We start from the raw sequence: 24,886 nt of genomic DNA, 5'->3' as shown, positions 1-24,886 counted from the left end.
TCTTTCCTCCCCTTGGTTTTGTCATCGCTGTTACATTCCTGAGCTATGGACAGGACTCCATTTAGATTTTGTCCTTCCTGTAAGGTAAAATTCCTGTGGAAAGACCAGCACTGCTGGTGCAATAAGTGTCTTCCCCTAGATCACAACGAAACGGCTTGTAAGCTCCTACGTCCTAATACTGTTGAGGACCGTTGTGTAAAGCGGTGGGCAGTCTAAGCTATGTCGCAGGCCGGGAGTAACTCCTCAGCCACAGCTGCATAGTTTGATCAGGACATTAGCGACGACCAAGGCTACACTTTGGAAGCCATTGACCTTAGTACATCCCGGCAACAGGGACACACCCGTGCCCCACACAAAGCACACAACTCCCGGTTCAGTCGAAGCACTCCAAAGGACCAACGGGTACGTTGGATAGTTCTGCGGTACCCGCTGTTCCCCCGGTTCGGCAGCCCACCCTTCAACCGCGACTGCGGCATGCATCCGGGCAGCCCAAGCGTAAGGGCGCTAACACCAATATGCCACGCAGATGGCGAGACACCTCGGAGCAGTCGCCGACGACGCACAAGGCCCCGTTTGCGATGCAAACTACAGCGCAACCTCCTACACCGTCTAAACACTTCCCGGTGACCCCGAGCATCGCCGATAGTATCGCGAAGATCGTTTTGGTGGTGAAACAAAAAGACGCGTCGAAAGATATGTGAAAACAGGCAGAAAAGGCTAAGGACACATCGAAAGACACGTCGCAAAGCAAGGAGAGACTGAGAGATTACCCAGAGAGTCCTCAGTCCTTATCTAAAACTCTAGGGGAGAAGTCACGACACTCTAGGGAAGAGGATCATCAGGAAGACACCTTTCCTCCTCTAGGCCCCTCTGGTTCCTCATAGACCAGAGAGAAGTTTGAGGAGTGCATGAACAGACTGGAGAAGTTTGTTGTTTCTGAAAGGTTTGCTCCTAAAAGGCCTCGGCAAAAGAGAGTCCTTATACGCCTATGGCCAAGTTCCAGAGAACTTTTGATACTCCCCAGGATGAGGGCGTTTATGACCTTACTGATGAAGTTCCTATGGATCCATATTCACAGGATGATCCCTTTGGTGAACCTACTGATGATCTTACTGATCCCTTGGAGGAGTGGGAAGACAACCCACCGGTTGATGACCAACCTTGGGCATCCCCTACCCCTTCCCCGGACTCTGACACCCTGGGTATGGACTACCCTCCATCCCCACCAGTCTGTCAGGCATCACCTGTTTAGGACTAGATGGCTTTTAACGCTATCTTAAAGAAGGGAGCCGAACACTTCCAAACCGCCACTCATGAGGCGGTACAAGATTCAGACTTTGACGAAGACCTATTAAAGGAGAAGCCTCCTGCCAGTCAGGCTATCCCTTTGTTGAATGCTATAAAGAGACGCCTTGCCCCTTCATTGTTGATTCCTGCTCAGACCAGGGTTGTTAATCCAAGAGTGGAGGAGCTTTTTTGACCTTCCCTCAAACACCCTGTCTACATTAGGGGCCACGCCACTCCGGACTCCCTAGTGGTTACAACAACAAAGAAGAGGGCAGGTGTCCCTCTTTCCATGGGCGTGGCACCACCTAATAAAGAATGTCAAAAGCTGTAAGCACTGGGAAAGAGTGTCACAACTGCTGCAGCATACTCCACTCACATAGCCAACTCCACCACGCTGTTGGCTAGCTACTCAGATGTTCAATGGAATGTGCTGCAAGAGGGCCTTAAAGAGGTCCCTGAACCTGTGCTGGCTTGCCTGCTTACGATTGTATCTGAGGGCAAGCAGGTGAACCACAACATTCTTAAGAATACTTTAGACACTGCTGAAACAGCAGGAAGGACTTTAGCCCAGGGTACCCTGCTAAAACGGCATGCCTGGCTGAGAAATTCTGGGTTCAAGCCAGAAACCCAGGCATCCTTAATCAACAAGCTGGTGGAGGACTCCAACTTTTTCGGCAAGGCTGTTGACGAGGCACTGGAAACAGCAAAAAAGGAACACGAAACACTCAAGACCTTGAACCAAATCACTCAAAGGCCTTCTCAACAGATAGGGGGAAGGGTCTCGTCGCTCCTTTCGTGGGCAGTCCTACAATCACTCCCCTCGCAACCATTATGGTTCAGGAAACAATTGGTCCTGAGGTCAGGAATCTACCTCTACCACCCTGTATCCTCCTACATCACCTTGGGAAGGGAACAGACCAGTGGGTGCTCAAAACAGTCGCCCATAGGTACTGCATAGAGTTCAGTCGACCACCTCGATTCAGACCTCCTGAAATCAAGACGCCAAACACCAGAGCACCTAAGGATCCTGCTGCAAGAGGTTGCGATCCTGCAGGAAAAGGGCACCATAGAAGTCGTCCCTCTTCTACTGGTAAACAAGGGTATCTTTTCAGTGTACTTCCTTGTACCCAAAAAGGATCTCACCATGCACCCTGTGCTAGACTTGCGCTCAACGAACAAATTTGTCAAACCTCAGAAGTTTCGTATGGTCACACTGCAAGAAGTAATTCCACTGCTAATACAAGGGATTAGATGGCAACATTGGACATGAAAGATGCATACTTTCATATTTCAATGTTCCCAGTACACAGAAAATACCTAAGGTTCATGATGGAGAACATACACTGTCAGTTCCAAGTACTCCCCTTCGGCATTGCCTCAGCCCCAAGGGTATTTACAAAGGTACTGGCAGTTGCAGCAGCGTATCTGCGCAGGCAGCCCATTCCAGTTAATCATTAACTCGACGACTGGCTCATAACATGGGACTCGTACGGAACAAGCCTGTCGAACACTCAAAAGACGATAGATGTCTTATTCAGTCTGGAATTCTCCATAAACGAGAAGAAATCCAGCCTAGATCCCAGTCAGTTTCTGGGAGCTCTAATTCTGACAGAAGACTGCCTCGTCTTCCCCTCTAAGAGGGTTCAAAACATGCTGTTTCAGATCCCTCTGTATGTAGCCTGTTGACTGGTGATGCTATGCAAGGACATGTGACTGTTAGGAATGATGGTGTCCTGCATTTACCTGGTTCCTCATGCACGGTTGCGCATGCGTCCCATGCAAGAGTGGCTCAACAGCCAGTGGTGTCAGGCCAGCGGACAATGGGACAATCTAGTGGTTGTCTCGGCAGCCCTCGTTCTCTCTGCAGTGGTGTTCAAGGGAAAACCTCTTGAAGGGGAAATCCTTCACCACCCCGCAGTAGAAGCAACTCTCACAACGGGCGCATCTCTCATGGGTTGGGGGCTCACCTGCTTCAGACAGTGCAGAGCGTTTGGTCTTGTTAAGTATTTCAATCAGGCAATACACCCTGTTCTCAGCCTAGTATGCAGCGCATAGCTGAAATGCTTATTTTCTGAAGTCTATAGGTTCAATATTCTGAGTGATATAGCACGCATATCACACCCCTTCTCAAAATACCCCATGTCACGGTGGACCAGGAATCAGGCTGGTTGGTAAAGGTAATATTTATTTAAAATTCAAATTAAAGATACTTTTGAATAGGGAGCAGACATCACCAATGTGGTGACAATAACAGATAAGAAATGTAAGGCAGTTAAATTCACTTTTAGCAACACAAAATATAGCACATCAGAGAAAGGAACACTTTTGGCTGGTTTGAAAAGATAGCACTTAAGTTAGGTTTTCTCCCTGCAATATTCCTCAACCCACAAATAAGCAATTCTAGTTAGATATAAGGAGGCAGCAGGTATTCAGGAATAAAGAACACTAAACAGAATTTAAATACCACCTTCCCTCCCCAAACAAGAGAGGAAAACGGGTTTGCAATCTTACACTTTTTAAAATGACATTCGAAAATGGCTTAGCAAAACAATGAAACATGTGCAAAAATCCTTAATCAGTATACATTTCTATGGCAGCAACATTGAAAAGATGCTAACAATCATAAACTTTAGTGGGAGCAAAAGTGAACACTTTGAATATTAATGGAAGTTTGAAAATAATTTAAATTGAAAATCACATGTGTAAAACTTTGCAGAAATGCGGATTCCCGTCTACAAATGACCAAACGATCTTTAAGAAAAACAGGTTTTTAGGTTGGGGTGTAGCTATGGGTCTTAGGTATCATCCAGAGTTGACATGAAGTCTCTAGCTTCACTCTATTAATTTGAGTGAGTTATGTAATGTTGAATAAGAGGCATTTTTGGAAAAATCGGGTAGTGAAAAAGAAAACCGAAATCAATTTTTACAAGGTTAGTTATGCTCTACACTAGGGCATTCAGGCTAGGTTACCAGATTGAAACACAGTAAGCTCTAGAGTTGATCCGCGGAACCAACACCAGCACCTCCATGTCCGCCCTGGCGGACTCAGTCTGATTACCCGAGGGAGGATTAAGGGTTTGGGATCACAAGACAAAATTATTTAAAGAAGTTAGCACTAGCGCAAAGAATCAAAGGCAAGGTTTCAAGAATGGTTCTGACGATGTTACAAGTTCTTAAGGTAAGGATAGGATGGTTTAGAGATTGGGTAGGAACAAACAAGTCAAGGTATGCTATGATTTTCTATGCTTCCTATTAATACTTACAGTCCACTTTAATTTAGGATTTGCGACTGTCATGGGTTCTGGTCATCACACGGATCAGGTCTAACCAAGGACCGCAGGGCACGTCTGGCGGGATACGGTCAGCTGGGCGGTTCTGGTCACTGGACTGGCACCTCGGGTTACTGGAGACTGCACTGGACTGTATTGGTTACTGGAGACTGGAGATCAGTGGGATGGCGAGTTTGGAGCAGGCATGCATTTAGTAGTAGCAAGCCAGCTGGATCAAGATGGTTCCCTTGGGATTTGGGATTGTTTCAGAATTTTGAGGCCTAGCTGAAAAGGTGTTCAGCAATGCTGAGGCCTTAGCTTTGTAAGGAAAATCAGGAATCTGGAACAAGGATGGAGAATTCAGGAACAGGGCGCCACTCAGAAAATCAGGATGAAGTCAGGAATCAGTGTCTGTGTGTTGTGAGGTTCCCTTATTTATTATGCCAAATTACATCACTAAATTAAATGGCCGGGGTAGTCTTATTGTCCACACCCCTAAGACTAGGATTGGGCAAAAGCACACTCTCTGCCTTGCTTTCTGCTGATTGGATCATAGAAAATAATGTCATGTTTTATGGTGTTTCTTTTACAACGTCTGGAAACCTCCCATAGCTATTGGGACCAAAATCTAACTTTCCCACAAATACATTTATGATCTCTAAGAAAATCAGATGCACATGTTACATATCTTGTGGGTCACATTTCAATCCAAATCCCAAGTCTGGGAGACCTGGCTTTGCCTTTCTGCTACATTTTGGCAATTTTAACCATGAAAGATTTGACCTAACATTTCCCAATTTTGTAAATAGATGCGCAATTACCCCAGGCATATGTGTAAAAAATGTTATATTCGCTGCATTAATACTTTTTGCGCAGTCTGTCATTCTTCACAACTTCTGTTACTTACGCAGTACGAAGCTCTACCAAGTTTTCCAATGAATAGCATAAAATTTGATTTAGAATTATGCACTTTTCACATTTGTCCTCATTCTTGTGGCAAAGTTAAATTATCTTTAAGGTTCAGTTAAAATAGGCTTTTTAAACACCAAATGTCCTTGTCAGTTTTCTTTTCTTTTTCCCAAGTGTAAGCAAATGTCAATCCTTTGAAGTAGAATGAGCGACCTCTTTCTTGAGTGTGAAGCTCCCTGCCCCTCCCACTGGAAGGGTGAGTGTATTAGCGTGCTATCGTCTTGGCCTGGGGCAAAGACGAATGTCTAATTTGACTTGAAAGGCCCCATTGTTCTGGGGATTCCAAGTTTCCAGCCAGCAATTAGCCTTTTCCTGTTCCAGCAGTTGAGGTGTCATCCTTTCTCAGGGTCGGCACTGACAGAGCAGGTTTTTTTTCTTTTAAATATAGTTTACCAACTCAGACTGGTTTGAGCTTTGATTTATACTTTTAAATCTTAACTTTAAAGATATAGAATTAAAACAGTTCATAAGCGTGTCTTTACCATTACAAATCCTTTTACATTTCTTAAGTAATTAAGCCTTGACACAACAATGTACTTTTAAAATCGGAAATTTTCCGACTTCAGTCAGGAAAAAGGCTATTTTTCGAGGGGATTGTGTCCTCCGACGTATTCCACATCTATGACAGTAATTACCACAGCTTTGCTGCTTCGGAAAAAATCTGCGTCGGTGTCCTATGTCGATGATGTCGATACGCTGTCCCTCGAGGGCCTCCGTCGAGCTGACGTCACTGTATGTTATATGTAGGGCGCATGACACCCGTAGCCTCAGTTCCGTTATTTCCGTGAACGTGATCGCTTCGGAATCTTGGTGCGCATCGGTTCTTCACCTGTTGAATCGGTTCTTTGAACTTGGATAATTGTGAATATGCCTTCGTCTTCTTCTACCCCGAGGTCGGGCTTCAAGAAGTGCCGGGACTGCGGTTCCAAGATGTCGCTTATGGACCAGCACAACGTCTGCATTTGGTGCCTCGGTGTGAGCCACGCCACTGACGACTGCGATGAATGCCAGTCCTCGACGGCAAAGGCCTTGCGGGAGCGGAAGAAGTTGTCTGTAGGTAGGGTTTCCAAACCCCATAAGTCAAAATCCGCTGGGCTTTCGACCGAAGATTTGAGGGGCGACTCTCCGTGTCGGCGTACGTCCATGGGGGGGTCTTGTTCTCGGAGTGGGCCCCGCCATTCCTCTGCCTCTTCTAGGGACTCTCGGAAGCGCCGTCACCGGTCGCCTTCCCGTCCTCGGCGGGTGGCTTGTCCCGAATGGGACGCATTTCGCAAGGAGATGATGGTGATTTTCGAATCGCAGGGCACCGTTCTGGCCGCGCCTTCGAGAGAAGCCGGCAAAGAATGAGCTAGGGCCACCGCTCGCGTGCCATGTCCGTCAGAGGAGTCTCTGGAGGCTCCGGCGCCGAGGAAGTGGTCGACGCCATCGAGGCCGTTTTAAGTACATGCTCGGGGCTCTGGCCTCTAAGCCGTTGTCGATGTCGTCGGCGCCTCGCTCGACGTCGACGCCGATTCCATCAATGCCCTCGACACCTTTTGAAGAGGCTTTACCGGAGGTGACACGGAGGGCCGTGGAACCTCTGAGGAAGGCCCCGAGTAAATCAGTGAGGCCTGTGTTTGAGCCTTTTTCTGTACCTTCATGCAGGGATTTATTCCAGCCTTTGGATTACATCTCTGAGGTGAAAGAAGGGTCAGATGAGGAGGGGATTGTACCTCCTGAGGTTCCTGATGACCTGTTGTCTGGTCATAGCCAGATGGAAGACCTGCGCCAATCCTTGCATGACGCCAGTGGTCTGGACACCTCCCCGGAGGTTGAGTTTGGCAGCCCTGAGCCTGATGTGCACGCCGAGTCTTCGTACAGGCATCTCATGTCGAGGGAGACGGAGTACTTGGGGTGGTCTGCTCTACCTGTGGATTTTGTGCAGGATGACCTGACAGATATATTGGACCAGGGTCCACCCACTGACCCGGTACTGCCATTTCATATGGCCTTACAGAGAAGGGTGGCGGCAGCTTGGACTGCTCCGGAGAGTCTTCCAGCAGCGAATAAGTCGCTACCGCAAAAATACCGTCCAGCCAGTGGCGACCCCTGCTACTTGTCTACGCACCCCACTCCGGAGAGTTTGGTGGGGCAGGTGGCTACGGCCCCAGCTAAGCAGGCTGCGTACCCTACCATCCCTCCGGATAGGGACGACAAGCGATTTGACGGTTGGGCGAAGAAAGTATTTTCATCTGGTGTATGGCTTTAAAGGCAGCCAACTCAGTTTGTACCTTGGCAAGATTCACTCACACTCTGTGGAATTGTGTATCTTTGGCAGCTGAACATATTCCCGAACGGGAGGAACGGAATGGTTTTCTTGCCCTCGTGCAGGATGGCAAGGATGCTATGTGTGAATCAGTTCAGTCGGGTCTGGACGTGGCAGACTGTGTCAGCCGGTCCATGGCGGCGAGCACCGTGATGCGCAGGTTTGCGTGGTTGCGGTAGTAGGAGTTTGCTCCTGATATACAGTCCCGACTTCTCAACATGCCCTTCGATGGTGACCATCTTTTTGGCAGCAAGGCTGACGAGAGCCTTGAGAGGTTGCAGACCTCCAAAGCTGCAGCGAAGTCATTGAGCGCTGCAGTACATCAACCTTTGCCTTTTTGTCCTAGGGGACAGCAATGGAGGGGAAGTTTCTTTCGATACTACTCTTCCTTTGGTAGATCGAGGGGAGCTGCCAGTCAAAGGGGCCAACGTAGGAGTACCAGAGGTGGAAAGCAAGGTACTCGAGGTGCCAAAGCCACTCGGGCTGTTGCCTCTTTGCCCTCAGGCACTGCCGCAGCCGCTTCCGCTCAGTCATGAGGCCATGTCCCATGGTTCGCCGGTTGGGGTAAGGCTGGCGCAGTATTTTGTAGAATGGCGTGCCATTACTTCAGATGTGCGGGTTCTGGAGATCATAGCCCACGGCTACTGTCTTGCTTTCCGGCAGAGACCTCACGACAATCCACCGGCCAAGCTCTCTTTGAAGAGTCCAGATCCGCTCCTTGCACAGGAAATCAAATCCCTGCTGGAGAAAGGGGCCATAGAGCTGGTGCCTGTAGCAGAGAGGAACAAGGGATGGTATTCCCCATATTTGATTGTTTGAACAAGCTCCTCAAGAAGGACAAGTTCAAGATGGTTACTCTGAAGTCCTCCAGGCCAGGCCCTTCAACTTCAGGACTGGTTGGTGTCTCTCAACCTCAAGGATGCTTACTTTCATGTGCCGATTCATCCCAAGCACAGGAAGTACCTGAGGTTTGCGGTTGGCGACTTGCATTTTCAGTTTCGGGTCCTGCCGGTCGGATTGACCTCCGCCCCGAGGGTCTTCACCAAGCTCATGGTGGTGGTGGCAGCGTATCTCAAGAAAGGGGGGGGATTCACGTCTATCCCTACCTGGACGATTGGTTGATCAGGGCACGCTCTCCCGAGCAAGCCCTGGATCATCTGTCTGTCACCTGCCACTCCCTTCACAAGCTGGGCTTCTCCCTCAACTTAAAGAAGTCTCATTTGACACCTACCCAGCGGCTGGAGTACATCGGAGTAGTGCTTGACACATCTCTGGGGCAGTGTTCGCCTCCCAATGTAAGGGATCATCACATTCTGCAGATGGTGGACAAGTTTCAACATGCCCAGAGTCTCCCGGCGTTCGAGTTCTTGAGGTTGCTCGGCCTCATGGCATCCTACATTCTACTGGTGCCAGAGGCCAGGTTGCGGATGAGATCTCTGCAGTGGGCTCTCAAGATGCACTGGTCGCAGTCCTGCGGCAGAATGTCGTATCCCGTTCAGGTGCCACCCTCTGTCGCCCAGGATCTTCTGTGGTGGGCCGTCGAAGGCAATCCGATGAAGGGGGCTCCATTTTGGCTACCCTGGCCGGAGGTAACGATCGTGACGGACGCATCCCTCACGGGATGGGGAGCTCATGCTAACGAGTTGACAGTCAGCGGTCGTTGGTCTCTGTCGGAGTCCAGACTCCATATCAATCTGTTGGAGCTGAGGGTCGTCAGGCTAGCCCTGAAGGCTTTTCTGCCGTCTGTGCGGGGGGAAAAATGTCCTCATTCTGACAGACAATACAGTGGCCATGCATTAGCTCAACAAAAAGGGAGGGGCAGGGTCTCTCCCACTGTGCAGATGGGCGATGCAGCTCTGGTTCTGGGCCATCCAGCAGGACATTTTGATCTCGGCAGTTCATCTGGCCGGAGTCGAAAACGCGGCGGGGATGCTCTGAGCAGGCAGAGCACGCTCTCTCACGAGTGGGAGCTGGCTCAGGAAGTTCTTTTGGCTATCTCCGCCCTTTGGGGGACCCCACAAGTGGATCTCTTCGCCACCAGTGTCAACCGGAAGTGTGAAAGATTCTGCTCATGGGAATTTCCTCCAAGAGGAGCTTTAGGGGACGCATTCGTAGTGGAGTGGTCCTTCCCACTGCTGTACGCGTTTCCTCCAGTCCCTGTTGAACCGCAAGTGTTGCGGACGTTACGGAGGTTCGGTTCCCGAATGATCCTCATTGCTCTGGCATGGGCCAGGAGAGCATGGTACCCGGAACTTCTCGACGGGTCCATCTGCCCTCCACGCTGTCTGTCCTACCGAGACGATCTGCTCTCACGGGAGGGGGGTTGGGTTCTCCATCCAAAGGTCAAGTCTCTCAGCCTTCATGCTTGGCATCTAAAAGGCTGAGGTATAAGGATTGGGACCTCACTGAAAAAGTGATGGAGGTCTTGCTTTCAGTCAGAAGGCTGCAATAAAATCCCTGTACCGTTGCCGTTGGAGAAAGTTCTGCGACTGGTGCAGGGTACAGAATGTGGATCCTTTTCAGTGTTCAATTCCTGTGGTTCTGTCTTTTTTGCTTTCATTAGCCCACAAGGGCCTGCAAGTGGGTACCATTAAGGGTTACTTGGCGGCGCTGTCCATATTTAACCGCTCGTCTGAGGAGTATTCTTATTTTAAGATTCTTTTGATTTCTCAGTTTCTAAAAGGGCTAACTAATGTGTTTCCACCATCGCCTTTCCAGGTGCCGGGATGGGATTTGAACTTAGTTCTAATGTTCCTGATGGGAGCTCCGTTTGAGCCCTTACATTCTTGTCCATTGAGACTGTTGTCCTGTAAGACTGTATTTTTAGTTGCGGTTACTTCCGCTCGCAGAGTGAATGAGTTTCAGGCACACTCTTCCAAGCCACCTTTCACGGTGTTCCATAAGGACAGGGTTGTCCTTAGGGTTCGTCCTTCTTTTCTTCCGAAAGGTTGTGTTGGAATTTCATTTGAGCCAGAAGGTTATTCTTCCAGTGTTCTATCCTCCTCCACATCCTGGTAAGGAAGAGGAGAGGCTCCATAGATTGGATCCGAGGAGAGCTTTGAGCTTCTATCTCTCACGGATGTGCCGGGTCAGAGTGGATGATCAGCTATTTGTAGGATACGCTGGAAGGCGTTTAGGTCAAGCTGTTACCAAGCAGACCTTGTCCAGATGGATCATTTTGACGATCTCTGAATGTTACCGTTTGGCGGGTAAGGACCCTCTGGTAGGCTAACGGGCCCATTCTAATAGGGGTTTGGCTGCCTCTACTGCTTTGCAGAGGGGTGGTCACATTCGTAATGTTTGTGAAGCAGCCACATGGGCCTCTGTCCATACTTTTGTAAAACACTACTCCCTGGATTCTATCCATGGGCAAGATTTGGCCTTTGGTAAGGCGGTCCTCTATTCTGCAATTTGATTGGGCATTCTAAAATTCTAAATTCTTTTCCCACCTCCATACATTGGTACTGCTTTGGGAGTCTGTCATAGATGTGGAATACGTCGGAGGACACAATCCCCTCGAAGAACAAGTTACTTTCTTACCTGGTAATGTTCTTTCAATGGGATGTTCCTCCGGCGTATTCCACATCGCACCCTCCGAGCCTGCCGCTCTACAGAATTTATTATGCGATTGCAGCTTACGTTTCCGCAAGGCTTTCTGTAGTCATACTGGCGGAAGATTGGTGCCATACGTTATGGGGAAAAAACTACAACTGAGGCTACTGGCGTCGTGCGTCCTACTTATAACATCCGGTGACGTCGGCCTGACGGAGGCCTGCGAGGGACAGCGTATCGACGTAATCGATCTAGGACACTGACGCCAACATTTTTTCCAAAGCAGCACAGCTGTGGTGATTACTGTCATAGATGTGGAATACATTGGAGGAACATCCCATCGAAAGAACGTTACCAGGTAAGAAAGTAACTTGTTCTACTATTCCTTTAAATTCGGTTTTCATCTCAGTAAATATACACTTTGGGTAGCTCCAGACCCTTCCTTGAGTGCTGTAGTTGTTTGCAGTATGAATATATGTACCAGACATTTGTTTAGAGTCTCTCTCTGCCCAGCTGATTCTTGATACTTCTTGCAAAACACAATCCCTGGTTATCTTTTCAAAAGATATGGTTGCCAGGAGCTGTCATTCAATGAGGCCCGATTCCTCTGAGCCACAATGAATAATCCTGGGCATTGCAGGTCCTTTATAATTGCACTGGTTTATAAGAAAATTATGCATTTAGCGCCAAGCAACACTTTTGAAGGTTGGCAAAGCGTCTTTTTAAAAGGCATTTTTGGGTTTTCAGCCCAATGAGGCTGCTTCATTCACTTGCTCCATGTAAATGTTACAGAGCCCACTGGCATACTCCTGCAGTGAGGACTCTGTTTCAACCCCACCTAAACTGTGTGTGGCAGGGGGTGTGCAGCCATTTTCTGGTTGTGACACAAACGCAGTTTTAAAGATCTTGGCACGCACAGGAGTCAGCGCGGTCCTTTTGGGCTGTTTCTTTCACCATTTCAGTAAAGTGATGTAGTGAGGCACATCTGAGTGGGTCAAAATATCCCAGTGTCTCCAGCGGTAGCGTCCAACCACGTAAATCTGTTGGAGCTGTTAGCCGTATTCAAAGCACTGAAAGCCTTTCAGACACAGTTGCAAGGGAAGACGGTCCTGATCCTCACAGACAGCACCACGGCCATGTACTACCTGAACAAACGAGGGGGCACAGGGCTGTCCAAACTGTCCCAGAACATTTGGAAGTGGGCTCTCAAACACAAATGTTCCTGTTGTCCCAACACGTTCCAGGGGAACACAATCTTCTAGCAGACGTGCTCAGCAGAGACTTCCCAATGCCTATAGAGTACGAATGGTGACTACACATAGACATTTTGTCCAACGTTTTTGCAGAATGCGGCTTCCCAGAGATCGACCTGTTCGCAGCTCTGGAGAACGCTCAATGCCAAGATTACACCTCAAGGTACCCCCAGAACCGACCCAAGGGGAACGGTCTCTGGATAACATGGCCAGGGAAATTTGTTTACCGCCCACTCCCACGAATCCCCTACTCAACAATGTGCGAAAGATGCACCAGGAACCAAAAACCATGATATTGGTGGCCCCAATGTGGGCCCTCCAACCCTGGTTCTCCCATCTGATGGAGATGTCTCTATCTCCTCCGATGAAGCTGCCTCTCCCATACAACATGCCATCTCAGGACAAGGGGGAAACGCTTCATCCATGCCTGCAGTCTCAATTTAGCGACCTGGCTCCTGAGGTCATAGAGTTCGGGCACCTCCAACTTCCTCAGAGATGCATGGACATACTTAGGGAGGCGAGAAAACCTAATGCCCTATATTGCTACTCCAGTAAATGCAAGCGCTTTGTCATCTGGTGCAATTCCAAGAGCATCAATCCTTTTGATTGCTCACCTACCCATATTGTGTTGTAACTGACTCACTTACTAGACTCAGGTTTGGTCTTTAACTCCCTGAAGGTTCACTTAGCTGCACTCTCAACCTACACCACGTCCCAATAGAAGGGGTTGTGGTGGAAAATACCAGTTATTAAGGTTTTTATGTAAGGAGTTAAAAGGAATCCTCCTCCCATTTCTAACCCGGCTCCCGGATGGGAACTGAATGTTGTATTGACTAGACTTGGGGATCTCCTTTTGAACCTATGCATAAAGTAAATCTCAAGGCTTGTTAGCTATGGATCTGGGGTAGTACCCTTTGGGTGCACTACAACAACCCTTAGCCTCCTGGCAATAGGACCCAACCTTTGGTATAAGTCTTAACTGCACAGGTTGGTAGTGTGGTAGAGCAGCCAGGCTTATCTCAAGAGGGGTCAATGTGAGCTGTAGGGAGTTTACACACAGATTCACAGTTACAAGCATCCAAATAAACAGTTATACTCAAGGTTCCTTGATAAAACAATTATTTATTTACCATTCATTTGAATAAGCCTTCTTTAGAAGGGAGCAATATAATAGCAACACACAAATACCTTCAAAATACACACTCTTAGTTTCTAAATCAGCAACCACCCATTGGGGATGATGCACTCTTCTAACACCCTCAGGTGACTTCAATAGTTAGGACACTGTGGACATTGATATATTACTGTTTAGCATTTAGAATAGCATTGAGATTTGTCAAAGAAAAGGTTATTAGAACAAACAAGGGATCACAAATATTCTTTAAGCAGGCAAATATTTTAGGACCTTTCCATAAGAGTCATTCAGTGAAACAGGCTAAGCCAAAGTCAGTGGGCAAAAGGCTATGTGAGTTGAAGCACTTCTTGCAGGTAAGTAAGAAAAGTCTTTGCACAATGTTTTAAGAGTCTTTGAAGAAAGTGAAGAATCAATGTAGGGCCACAAGCTGTTAGACCTGTGAGTAGTAGAAGATGCAAGCAACTCTACAGTGAGAGGTAAGTTCTCTCAGACTTTATAGTACCTTTACTTAGAAGAACATGCAGCAGATGGCTTCTGTTCCTGTGCAGCTCTGCAGATCCTGGTGTTCCTGTGCCTCAGTCGTAGGGACAAGGAGGAGGACTTCTGGGGACTCCTGCATGGCAGTGTGATTGTCACTGACAATAACCAGCAATCTTTAAACAAGTGGCAATTCAGTGTTTCAGCTCCTTGCATCTACCGCAAATAGTACCACTGCGGTTCCTGGCTGTCGAGATGGGCTTTCCTTACATCTGGGGTCCAGCACTCCGTTGAGGTGGCTCAGACTCGGTCAGTCCTGCTTCCTGGGAATCCAGAGGATCTTCCTAGAGCTTTTGGCCTGCTTAAAAGCAACGCACACAAACTGGTGTTCCTCTCCCTGGCTCTTCAGTTCCAGCAGCAACTGTAGTGGAAGTGCAACAAGCTTTGAGAGGATGTCCAGGTGGCTTACTTAGGAGTTGATTGGTCCCACCAACTCAAGGGGAGAAGTTGTCCTTTCAGGGGCTTCTCTGTCGATACGAAAGTGGAGTTTCAGCACAGCAGCAGGGCTTCACTGGGCAAACCAACGGTCGAGGACTTGCAGCTGGCGTCCTCTTCAAGTTCTTCTTTGGATTCCTTCGTCCAATGTTCGACTCTGCCTCCCAAGCCAAAAAGCCCCGCCTTTTATGCACGTTTCTCCCATTCATTCCAGCTTAGCTGCCAATTGAACAGCAAGGTGGCTGTCCTTGCCGGACAGCCAAACGGCCAATCATCTAAGAGTGCATTCCTGTCTCCTAGGAGATTTAGCACAGGGAGTTTGGGGCACCTCCCTCACTTCCTGCCCCTGCTTGACATACTGGAGCCAGAGGCAGGCTTCACTCGTGAAACCCGCCAAAGACCAAATTAACAAAGGGACCAAACCTGGTTTGGCGCGCCAAGTAAAGCTCAAGAAGGACTTTCCTGACAAGAAATGGCACTTAAAGAAGACGGGGCCATTTTTACAAAAATGGCACGTAAGGGTGCTCCACTGCAGCTGCGAACGCAGCCCGCGGTAAAAACACACCACGGTAGTTAAAAGTAAACCACTGCCACCAGCCATTAACTGTAGAAAGGGTAACATAAAAATGTTACTTGAGAAACTAGACAAAGGGGATACTAAGTAACCCCTGCAGCACCCTATTGTAAGATGGTGTGTGCTGGGTCTAGAAAGTTAGAAATGTAAGTAAAGTCAATTTCACTTCACTGCTCTTGGAAACAGTAGTTTATTCAAGAGAAGGTATTTAATCCTTTGGGAAATCTAAAAGACTTCGCTGTGCCTCTGCACTGAAGGTGCTGTGTGCCACAGTGTAAAAAGATGATGCCTTTGGAGTTTGTCAGACTCCACAACCAAAAGAGAAACCGAGTGCAAATCACAGAAAAATACATGAGTGGGGAAAAAAGATCTCACTCCAGGTTAAAAATTAAAAGTCCTCAAATCCAGCAAAGTTGCTGGGGGTCTCTAAGGTAGAGAGGAATTAGCACATTTCTGAGAATTCTCCCTAACATATGGTGTAAAAGGGCTAATGTAAATCCCATTGACTGTTCACCTTCTAATGTACTGCACTGCTTTCTACACTTGTTAGACTCACGTTTAGTGTTCAATTCGCTTGAAGTCCATTTAGCAGCGCTTTTATCTTGCCCTACCTCACAAATCAAGGTGTCTTTGTGGAAGTTTTAATTTGCTAAATCCTTTGTGGAAGGGGTTAAAAGTATGTATCCCCCAATTTAACCCCCCCTCCATTTTAGGGTTTAGTTTAAATGTCATCCTAGCTAAACCTATGGGGCCTTCAGTTGAACCCATTCATAAAGCAAGCCTTAAAGAGCTTACCTACAAAACTGCCTTTCTTATAGCTTTCACCTTGATAAGAAGAGTTAGTGAACTACAGTTGCAGACCTTTTGTCACCATACATAAAGACAAGTTAGTCTTAAGAACACTTCTACGCCCTCACCTAAACTCATTTCCAAATTTCATGTCAAACAATAGAACTTCCAGCATTCTTTCAAAACCCACAAAACTCTTAGGAAAGAGCCCTACATACACTAGATTTCAGCAGAACGGTAATGTACTACCTGGACAAAACAAACTTTTAAGGAAAACTGATAAATTATGTGTTTCATTAGCTGCAGGCCTAGAAGGGGACCCTGTTTCTAAAGCAGCAATTTCAAATTGGATTGGGAACTGCATTTAACAGTGCTACACATTATCCAGTGAACCACTACCATTTACACCCAGAACACACAACTTTGGGAACCAGTGCAAACTTGGCATTCATTGCAAATGTGCCCATTACTGTGTGGATACTCGAGCAAGGGGGGATTCCCACGTGGTACAAGCGGTGTCAAGACATCTTTATGCTTATGTACCTTCTAACAACCCACCTCCTTCTCCAGGGACTGCTCTGTATTCTACGGAAAGCATGTGATTCTAAGAAGATCCACAATCCTCAGAAGACCAATATGGTGGCCTCCAAAAATCTTCCGAACAGAGCTTATTTTGGAAATTCATCTTAACAGTTACCTTGATGATATACTGGGAATAAACGTTTTGTTTTGTAGCCCTGTTATCTCCGTTAAAATGGATGCACACTATAAATTGACCACAACGCAAAAGAAACGGTACCCCAATTGCAGTTACCAGCACATGGTGCGCCTACTGGCCTTTAGGTAGATAGTTTCTACTGCGACATTGTCTTTCTACTACTGCCATCATTAGTGTTGTGATGGATTTCTAAAATCTGACAGATTTTCGGAGGCCACCCTGGTTATAGTTAACGGGCGAACTCGGCAGTTAGCCCAGCCCCAAGCAAGGCAGCAGTCAAGGCTATTCTAATGGGAGTACGAGTTGGGCCAGGGGTCCACAATGAGTCCGCACAGTGAAGCACACAATAATTACATTTAGATGGGTAAGTACAAAAATACTATATTTATTTTAGGTCCAAAACACAAACTAGAAGATGAAACCAGCAGGTGATATCGCACAATACTCAGTTATAAACCTGTATAGTCGCCAAAGGTTCTTAGGAATGTGTTCAATAACAAAAGAAGGTAAGTAAGTGATGCAGTAAGATGGAAACCTGTCACAAGAAATATTCCCTACCTTCAGACATCCAATCCCTATGAAGTGTGGGGTCTTGTGCCTAAAAGTCGCAATGCTTCTCCACAGAAAGTGTCTGATGGAGGTAAAGTTCTTGTGTTGGTGAATGTTCCATAGAAGATATGTAACAATGTTACTGGTAGAGGTAAAAATGTGTTTTTATCTTTCAGGTACAACTTCTTTTGACACGATCAAAAAGAAGTGGAATGTAAGAATACCTCAGGTTTATTCTAAGGAGAATGGGGGTGGGGGGGACAAAAACCTCGCGTTAACTTAACCCCTGACTCCGATTTTCCCAGAGGACTAGATGAGTTCACTGGGGGTCACTGGAGGCAGGTTTTCCCGCTGTTCGTTCCAGTGAGAGTTGCCCTGGAGCTGCAGGTAAAAGGATACTCCTGGCCGGTTCCAGGAGCAGAGTGCAAACCTTGGCGTTGAAGACATGCAGAAAGTACTGATGGAGGCCTCTTCTGGACACTTCACAATCCTGGGGAAGTAGACTTCCAGCGACGTCCACACACACAGGCAACGGCAAGCATCCTTCCAGTCATGGTTAAACACCTTCCAGAGCAGGATCCCTTGAAGCTCGGAGGCAGGAAGACGACTTAGACAACAAGCTGGCAACTGCCAAAGTTCCAGTGGCGAATGCGGAACGAAGATGGTTCTAGCGAGGTAGTCCAATTGGAGAGCTAGTCCATCCACTGGGTGGTCCATTTACACTTCCGAAGTGCTCATGACAGCTGGCTCCCCTAACAAATCTAGAAGGTTGGTCCCACCAGTCCAGGGGTTAAAGCACTGCTAAGGGTCTTCTCAGATCAGGTTTTCCAACCGGGCTTCAGGGGCCAGACACAGGAAGAAATTTTGGGCATCTTTGGCAGTTTTCTTCGCATCTTCAGTTGGCTGTTCTTCTACACCGGATACTTGTCTCCAACTCTGATTTGCAGAAATGGCTGCAGGAGTCCTTTTCGTATCCAAGTTTCTGGCTAGAAGCCAGTCTATGCCAGCAATGGTAAGGATCTGCACCATTGAAACTGACATTGAAACTGCCAACAGTGTTCCAGTCAGGTAAAAACACAAAAGGGAAATGTAATCGGCTATTTCAAAATGATTTGTAACCTGTTATATAAAGTTTTTGTGATTTTCTTCCTTCATAAAAAAATAGCAGTGTATAGCAAAGAAAATAACTACCCACCTTTCTTTTCTCTGTAGAGTTTTGCATGGTCATCATGCTCCGAGTGGTCCATCGGTCTACGTGTGCCTTTCGTGGTGGATGTTTGTCCCATGACCTTTGAACAACTGGATCTTTTACTGCGGCAAGTGAGTGAGGGAATGGATGGCACTTCTGATTGGCCGCCTCCGCAGGAGAAGGAATGTATGGCAGTAGCAATGCTAAACTTGCTAAGACTGCAGGTATTTGTTCGTTCACTGCTTTAATTGAGACGTAGAAGCCAGTTTTACCACACATTTTCTTTTTTAATCTACTCGATGTACCGTGTTAATATTAATTATTCTTTTGTCGCACCATTTGAATTTGTTCTACCAGTCCTGTTGACTTATACCCTCCCTCACTTCTCTTGATAGCTCAATAAAGTTATTAGAAGGTTCTAACGTATTACTTTGTGAAATTTCTTTTTAATTCTGTGGTTGATAAATGGCTTAAACTAGGTTTGGCATACATTTTGTGACAAAATGTATGCTTGGCGGGCTGCACATACATAGTGGTTGTATCTATTTTTGTGTTCTTCTCAGATTGAATCGCTGTTTTGAAAGTGTCTGTGCGTGGCACAGGAAAGGGTGCTCAGAGTTTGATCATGTGAAAATTAGGAATAGCATTTTATGTACATTGACAGTGCTACACTCTTTATGGGACTAAATTCCTGTTTTATTAATCATATGAAATTATTAAAACATTTGATTTTCTAAAGGTACGAGTTTTACTGTAATTTCTTTAATACAATTTGCATTTTATTGTATAACTTACATAGGTATTTCAAGCCGATTCAACACCTCTTGATACTCCACATTAGAGATTTAGTACATCAATACAATTTTAATTGTGCATTTCCAATGGTGTAATATAAAAATGAACTGTAGTTGGCATCAGTATTCTAGTACTAACATGAAGTAATTGGTGACTGGGAACTAGTCAATTTATTTCCATTTTATAATATGCTTCAATAGGTAGTCTGTGTTAGGGAGGTTTATCATTTTTATGCTTCATCCCCTGTCCTAGTCGAGACCTCCAGCACTTGTTGGACTTCTATACCTTTTTCTTTAATCCTGAATTGAGTGGATAGGATATATGATATGACATGTATACTGCGCCTGTACACAAGTGTTTTAAGTGTGGAGTCTTTTTCCACTCATTCATTCTTGTGGGCTATGTCCTCTTTCCTTTGTAAATGTACTGTCCCATGGAGTCTACTTTCCTCTAGATCTCTTAAGGCATATGTATTTTTACTATTGCAGCACACAGCTCCTTATGGGCAGTGTTGCTGGGGACTCCTTTGGGTCCTCTTTCGAGATTCTTTTCTGTATCCTAGAGCAACTACCGTTCTTAAGGATAGCGGGATACTTAGTAACTCTCCCAAAACCTGATGGTCTGAGAGATTGGCACACCCCACCTTATGTGGAGTGCCAAGGGGATACCTAGTATCCCTCTTCTCTCTGCTCCTGTGACTTCTTAGTCACATAGACAATCTCCTAGTTATTGCTGGTGACAGCAGACGTGTTCTACCAACTATTGTCATTTTTTTACTGCAAGCTATGTCTATAGACTCGGTAATGCGCAATAGGGGCACACAAGTACCAACTTGGGGGCCTCCCTTCTTTTTTCGTCTTTACTAGCGTGGTTGTTTTTTTGTTAGCCCTTCTACCGTCCTGGGAGGGGGATATCGGTGTGTGGGTTTTGCCTTTGGCAGGAACGCTTGGGTGTCCCCGCCTAGGCTCCAGAAGAGTGTCTGGGCAGGCAGGAAGTGGGAGAGGAGTTTTCCGCACCCCTGTCTTTTGTCTGCCAGAGTGCCTGAATAGGACCAACTCCCACAGAGGGGGTCTGGTTGTCCTGATTGGACAGCCACGTGTCCCTTTCTGTAAAATGTTGAGAGATTGCAGAGGAGTCTGTTGGAACTGTATAAAAGGTGAGGCTTCTGGAGTTAAAAGCAAGTCGACCACTGGAAGCTGAAATAACCGAAGAAGACGACCAGAGATGCCTGCAGACCCTTTGGAACACCGTGAAGCAACAATTGCTGTCCTGAAATCATTTCCTCTGCAACAGAGGAGCTCCAAAGAGGACTCCCCCTTCCCATTGGCTGGTGGAAACAACCAGCCCCAAGACGAAATTTGAATTGAGCCATCTCCTGAGGTCCTAGGAATTTCCAGAACTGCAGAACCCCAGTACCAGGAGACCTGCTGCCCATTTCGTGTGCATCGTTGTGGAAAAGCTGAATCTATCTAAATCTTTGCTGAACCCGTAAGGACACTCCGGAGATCTGATCCAACTCGCTCAGACCCCTTCATCAGAGCATGGAACTGCAGGAAGCAAAGAGGATTGACCGGACAATCAGTGTCCTTTGTTGGTGCTGCAGAAAAAGCGCTAAAACCGCAGAGTGAACCAGGACCTCCCTCGAGACTGCTGCTGAGAGATCCTGCCCATTGTCCTGCCTTCGTTTATCAGACCAAGGAATCTGAAAGCTGCAACATTGCGGAGCATCCAACACAAACATTTTCTTCTTACCTAAGGTACTGTGGGTGCGATTTCTCGCCGTCACCATAACCAGTACAATGAGGGACCCTGCAATAACTCAGACAGAAAAGAGCCAAGTAAACATTACTTTATTAATGCACAAGCATTCGCGAATGGGCCGCAAGTTCAAACGTCTCGCTAAGCAAGTCGTCGAAGTGCCGCGCCTTCCTCTACACATCGTGCTCTTTTATACTTTTCTGTTTACATTGCCTTGCACATGACACACGTCCACCGCAACGGGCGGATCTCCAGTTGGAGTTTATCTGAAGTATCCAGTTGGAGTTTAACCAACAACCATTGCACATTTGCTATCAAGGTCTATCGTGGTTTCCTGTTATCCCGGTCTTCACATTCTTTCGTGCCCCTTTGTGCCCGTATCTCTGTGCTCGAGGCCATGCTTACTCATTCCTTCCCCACACCCGTATTCTGCAGATAGTTTTAGCAGGCTCAGCATGCTTTGACATACAGTGACCAAACACAATTCTTCTGTTAAAAACAAGTTCTTGCCGGGTCAGCAGGTCTTAAACGCCGCCGTATAAAAGAGAAGGCCTCTTCTTTTAGCAAAAAGTACATTCATTTAACGCATATGGTGATTAGTACAAACTCCAAGTGTGAGCACAACGTTACATATGCATGCGTACCTTCAATCCACCCTTTGCTCACACTTGAGCATCAATCTAAGCAGTCCTAGCATAAGCAGATGGCAGGAAAGCAACATCATTACATAATGTATGTACCATAATCTTCTCCAGGCCTCCCATGTCAAAAAATTCCTGTTGTACATGGCTTTTATCCATTGGATTTAGGCGCGTTATGCTGGAAGAACACATGGAAACACAGCACGACACACGTACCGGGAAGCATTGGATGCAGAGACAAATTCCTACAACTATTGCCGCTAGAACCAGTATGGGCGTAAGGAGCTGCCACCCGATTTCTTTTAGGAGCTTCATCCACCAGCTATCTCCTGACCCTTCCTCCTGGTGGATACTATCCGCTATTTTATGTAGTTTGTTTATTCCATCTAAGATTCCTGTACTTTCTTCTGGTATGTAAACACAACATTGGGACCCCACCATGAAACAGACCCCGCCCCTTTCTGCAGTGAGTATGTCTAAGACATACCTATTCTGGAGAGTCACTAGCCGAATTGCTTTCATTTCATAAGTGATGTTTTCCATTAGGTCTGCGGATTCTTCGATTACGAACTCAAGGGCCCTGCTTAGCTTTTGGATTTCTTGACTGTTCAGAAAGATGCCAGCTGGAGGAACCAGGCCCCCCATCAGATCTATAAACGTTTCCCATCCTGTAGGTTGATACGTAGGAATTTTTGGGTTTACTGCTCGTTTATTTCTGCTGTGTATTTCTTTATGCAGAGTAGACGGGGCATATACCATCACAGCCGGCATTATTCTGGCTATGTAACATACCCCAACAAAATCTTTCGCTAACCACAAATAAGCCCTCTTGTTACAGACGTAGGCATGTCCTTCTATCTGTAACAATCCCTTCGTGTAGTTATTTAGATTCACCATTTGACTGCACCCCGAGATCATTCTTTGATTACCTCTTGCGCTTCTCTTAAAACATATATTCTTTGGCCTAAACTCTTGTGTGATGGTGATAGGGGGAGGAGGTTCTCTTACTATCTGTACCATAGCAGGTGCAAGCCCGATTCCCTCAGTTTTGATTTTATAGCGTATCTTTTCCATTAGAAGGGTTTTGTTCTCTCCTCATACATAACAAGCAGTATTCGGTATCATGTATTGCTGTGCTGACACTATTCTCATGTAAATTAATGTACACCCGGCATCCTCAGTAACTGGCGACGCGTACACTGGGATGCCTTCACTGCTATGTCGGGGCATGTGGTTGCAGATCCAGCAATCAGTTTTATTCACTACCTATGTTGTGTTTATTATCTTCACGTATTCATTTTTAGCATAGTCTTCCGGGTCGTGTTGGTCATAGGCATCTCGATTCCTGCTCTTGACCCGATCTATTCTCCCTGTTCCGTTTGACACGGGTAACAAGTTCTTTAATTCATATCTAGATGGATGTTCCAAATACCAGAATAATATGGCGAACGCTATTAATACTACTATCGAGCATACAAAGAATAAGATTTTGTTCCTTGTGGTGCAAAGTGGTGTTTTTCTCTTAACTTCTGTGTTTGGGGAGCATACATTTATCTGCTCAGGGATTAAACCAGCATATATGGGTGCAGACATAATTCAGTATGTGGCTCAATTATAGGTACGTATGCGTATCAGATGCAACCTAGCGATATAGCTGTATTCCCTATTTAAAGCACCAGTGTCCTTATTACTCTAATAGTGGTAGGTCTCACTGAAAACCTTCATCCGATCTGTCCCACGCCTCGTAGTGCCTGTCCCATGAGGGGAACGCCGGAGGCCCTTCAGGCTACAAGCCCGTTGTCTTCAGTAAGGCACAATCCTGCTAAAACCAACAAGAGAGTCCAAATGTTCATCTCCCTAATGATCAAAGTTCAAAACAGTGTCCTTACACGTTGCTTGGCACATACACGTCACGGGATCGGAGACGATGGGCACACCTACTAATGGCGTCTGGCAGTACTGTTGCAACCTGGGGTTGATTGGTTCCCTTTTCTGGAGGAATCAGTAGTGGAAGCGTCTTCTTGACGTGATTCACGTGGTACCAGTGCGATTTGCCATCAACTTTTACCGCAGTTTGTGTCGCGAGGAGCACTTGAAACGGGCCCTTCCATCTGGGTTGCAGTCCGCTGGTGCGATCGAAGGCTTTGATAACAACCCAGTCACGGGGCTGCACGTCGTGACCTTCTCCTATCAGAGGAGATGGAGCTACTGCGTTCACCTGTGCATTAATAGAAATCAGTCTATTAGTTAACCCAATACAGTACTGTTGTAATGCAGGCCATGCTTGCTCAGACAATCTCTTAGGTGATATGGGGGTCCCAATACTTGGTGGACACCCCATAACAATTTCGAAAGGAGATAAACCATGTGTACGCTTAGGCATAGTACGCATACTCAATAATGCAATAGGTAATGCATCTGGCCATTTCAGTCCCGTTTCAGCACAAGCCTTTGCCAGTTTGTTCTTCAGTACCTTATTTGTGCCCTCTATAATCCCAGCTGATTGAGGATGAAAAACTGCATGGAAACTTTGATCAATACCAAGGGCCTTGCAAACTTTGCGTACTACTTCACCAGTAAAATGAGTCCCATTGTCAGACCATAGATATCTGGGGACCGTATACAAGGGCACCCAGTGTTTCAATATGCATTGTGCTGTGGAGGTGGCACTATTGTCCCGCAGGGGATATGCTTCCACCCATCCTGAGAACCCACATCTCATCACCAAACAGTGGGAATGTTTATTTACAGGCTCCAGCTGTATAAAGTCCATATACACCACCTCAAAAGGGCAGGTGGGTAACTTACTGTGGCCCGCCGGGGCTGGTACACCTTTCCCCACATTGTATGGAACACATATTTCACATTGTTTTGCCCATTGACGACAATACATTCCCAATCTTTTGTTGTACCACACAGCACTCAAAACTTCTTCCATAGTCCTTGCGTTAACGTGAGTTGGACCATGAGCCACACTCACTATCACAGGTAAGTATGCATCAGGTAGTACCCAAGTATTCGTATTGGTATGTGCCCATAGCCCATCTACCGTCTCCTCGTATTGATCATCCTTGTGCCAAGATAGTCTTTCTTCAATGGTTGCATCTGCTTGGATTTCCTTTACGCGCTCC

General features: G+C 46.6%; 1 protein-coding gene across 4 annotated transcripts in view; it reads left to right on the top strand.

Annotated features, from left to right (window-relative positions):
* Nucleotides 1-24,886, top strand: part of HERC2 (HECT and RLD domain containing E3 ubiquitin protein ligase 2) — a 2,956,340-nt gene that overhangs the window by 599,889 nt on the left and 2,331,565 nt on the right. For all 4 annotated transcript variants that reach the window (XM_069636605.1, XM_069636607.1, XM_069636603.1 and 1 more), the window contains exon 17: nucleotides 18,585-18,785. In XM_069636605.1, the coding sequence (XP_069492706.1) occupies nucleotides 18,585-18,785 (201 nt within the window). The remainder of the gene's footprint in view (nucleotides 1-18,584; nucleotides 18,786-24,886) is intronic.

This window comes from Ambystoma mexicanum, chromosome 7p, assembly GCF_040938575.1.
Source record: "Ambystoma mexicanum isolate Mex_15411 chromosome 7p, UKY_AmexF1_1, whole genome shotgun sequence".
Taxonomy (NCBI): Eukaryota; Metazoa; Chordata; class Amphibia; order Caudata; family Ambystomatidae; genus Ambystoma; species Ambystoma mexicanum.
The sequence above is the reverse complement of the archived record's forward strand: the minus strand, read 5'-3'. Positions and strand labels throughout refer to the sequence as shown.